General features: G+C 49.7%; 1 protein-coding gene across 1 annotated transcript; it reads left to right on the top strand.

The window, feature by feature from the left end:
• Positions 1-737: 737 nt before the first annotated feature.
• flrt1a (fibronectin leucine rich transmembrane protein 1a) lies at positions 738-2,795 on the top strand. Its single transcript, XM_070917767.1, has one exon. It carries the CDS (start codon positions 738-740, stop codon positions 2,793-2,795), a length of 2,058 nt encoding a protein of 685 aa, XP_070773868.1.

The following is a 2,795-nucleotide window of genomic DNA, read 5'->3' as shown; positions in this document are numbered from 1 at the left end:
TAATGAAAAGTATCTTCAGCTCTGTCTAGATAATGCAGCCATCTGCTGGCTGCTCCTAATGGAGTTATGGACCCTCTCTCAGGGTCTCTTAAATAATTTAGAAGTGAAGAATATTCTCAAGACTTCATATCTATGCACAAGGCTTAATTCTAAATCTAGGATTGGATTAGTCCATTCCAGAGTTGCTTTTCCTAAGACTAAATATTCACACTGCTTTACGCATTCAGTACAGGACATATTAAAGTTTAGTATTAAACTGTCGGTAATCTTGGATTACTGTTGCTAATTCAACATAATGATTCTTGGCTGTGCAGTTATATTTGTGTCTTATTGGCTTTGAATTGATGGCAGAAGGTTGTGAGAGGCTGTGATGGGAATCCTCACAGATCCATCCATGTGTGCACATCTCCCTGAGGATATTATTATTAATTCTGAAAAAACAATTTTGAATGCAAGATGTCTCTGTAGCTTCTATTTAAATATGATAATTGTATCATGTTCCTAGATTATAATATTGCTTAGACATAAGAGAATGAAAGTTTAGTGAGAAGCTGAGCTCATGAAATTTAACGGAAATCACCTTAGTTGTCTCGTCACCTGTGACCATTAACTAATTCATTTGTGCATCAGTGCTGACTGTAATTTCTCTTTCTCCCTCAGGGTGGAGGTCACAGGATTCCAGCTCACCGCAGCAATTTGAGGATTAACAACAGACCTGGAAAAGATAGACAGTGCTTATGTTCACCATAATGGCACCTGTAGGTGTGGCTAAACTGCAGGCTCGCCTCTTCCTGCTGTTTCTTTGCTTGACACTACGTGCCGGCATGCTTCAGTTTGCTACAGCCACGATACAAGGGTACATTGGAGACAGGGACATGATATGCCCATCTGTATGCAGGTGCGATGAGGACTTTATCTACTGTAATGACCGTGGCCTGAGCTCCATCCCGTCACTGCCTCCTTCAGCATCCGTCCTCTACCTTCAGAACAACCACATAAACAACCCGGGCTTGCCCACCTCCTTGGAGCACCATCTTGCCGTCCGTGTGGTCTACCTCTATGATAATGAACTGGATGAATTCCCCCTGCATCTGCCGCCATCCGTCCGTGAACTGCATTTGCAGGACAACAACATACGCACTATTCCTCGTAGTACGCTGGCTCGGATGCCCTTGCTAGAGAAGCTCCACTTGGATGACAACTCTATTTCCACTGTCAGCATTGAGGACCAAGCCTTTGCTGACAACCCGCGGTTGCGCCTACTTTTCCTTTCACGCAACCACCTGTCTAGTATCCCCTCAGGACTGCCTGCCTCTCTAGAAGAACTCCGTCTGGATGACAACCGAATCTCCACTATCCCAACCCATGCCTTCCGAGGCCTCACCTCACTTAGATGTCTTGTCCTGGATGGGAACCTTTTGGCAAACCAGCGCATTGCCGATGACACATTCTCCCGCCTTTCCAACTTGACTGAGTTGTCCCTTGTCCGTAACTCCCTCCAGACCCCACCTGTCAACCTGCCCAGTGCCCATCTGCAGCGCCTGTCTCTACAGGACAATGCCCTGACTCATATGCCACGTGGTTCCTTGGATGGCATGCACAGGCTGCAGAGGCTGGACTTGTCAGGAAACAACCTGACCACCTTGCCGAGGGGATTGTTCAAAGACCTGGACAGCCTGGGTCAGCTCCTGGTGCGAGGTAATCCTTGGCACTGTGGCTGCAACCTGCGCTGGCTATATGACTGGCTACATGCCCGTGGTAACTCCATCACTGTCAGAGGCCTCACTTGCCATGGGCCTGACCGGGTGCGAGACATGGCCTTGACAGACCTGACCAACGAGATGGAGGAATGTGAGGTGGTGAGGACAGCAGGCACCAGAGACAGAGTGGGCGGAGGTGGGGTTGATAGCTCTACCACTCTCACCCCTCCCCAGGGCTCTCTCTTCACCCTCCGCTCAAAGCGACCTGGCCTGGGGCTTCCTGACTCTGGCTTGGACTATACTCTTAGCAGCAGCGGTGTGGGAAAGAGCCTGGCCCTCAACGTCAAGCCTCTCTCTCACAACAGCGTTCGTGTTACCTGGAGCGTGGCCCAGCCCAGCTCCTCCTTCAGGCTGAGCTGGCTCCGACTGGGTACTGGGAACGCCATGGGATCAATCACAGAGACTCTGGTTCGGGGTGACCGTCGAGAGTACCTGCTTACTTCCCTGCAACCACGCTCCAGCTACATCATCTGCATGGTGCCCCTCTCTGCCAGTTCAGAAGGCAAAGGGGCAATTTCTGGAGATGCTGACTCTGATGAAGCTCTGGTGTGTGCAAAAGCTGAGACATCAGACCTCAGCCCATTGGAGGAGGAGGAGGATGAAGACTCACAACAGATGACAGTGCTGCCCCTTGCAGGGATTATTGGTGGGGCTACTGCCATTGTATCTTTGGCTCTTATTTTTGGCGTCTTCTGTTGGTATGGACATAGGACTGGGCATTTGTGTCCTCGTGACCACTATACTCGCAACAGCTCCCGAAAAAACAAGACCTATGATGATTACATTGAGTCAGGCACCAAGAAGGACAACACCATCTTGGAGATCCGTGGTCCAGGGTTCCAGATGACGCCTATGGCGGCTTGCCAGCCAATGCAGCCTAAACCCCTACGAGAGGATTACATCATTCATACCATATATCCCTCCAATGGCACTGGCCTGTACAAAGGTGCCAACCATGTTTCTAATGCAGCACATGGCACCAACCGCGGCTATAGAGAAGGAGGAATCCCAGATATAGACTACTGTTACACATGA

Source organism: Enoplosus armatus, chromosome 13 (assembly GCF_043641665.1).
Source record: "Enoplosus armatus isolate fEnoArm2 chromosome 13, fEnoArm2.hap1, whole genome shotgun sequence".
NCBI lineage: Eukaryota > Metazoa > Chordata > Actinopteri > Centrarchiformes > Enoplosidae > Enoplosus > Enoplosus armatus.
The sequence above is the reverse complement of the archived record's forward strand: the minus strand, read 5'-3'. Positions and strand labels throughout refer to the sequence as shown.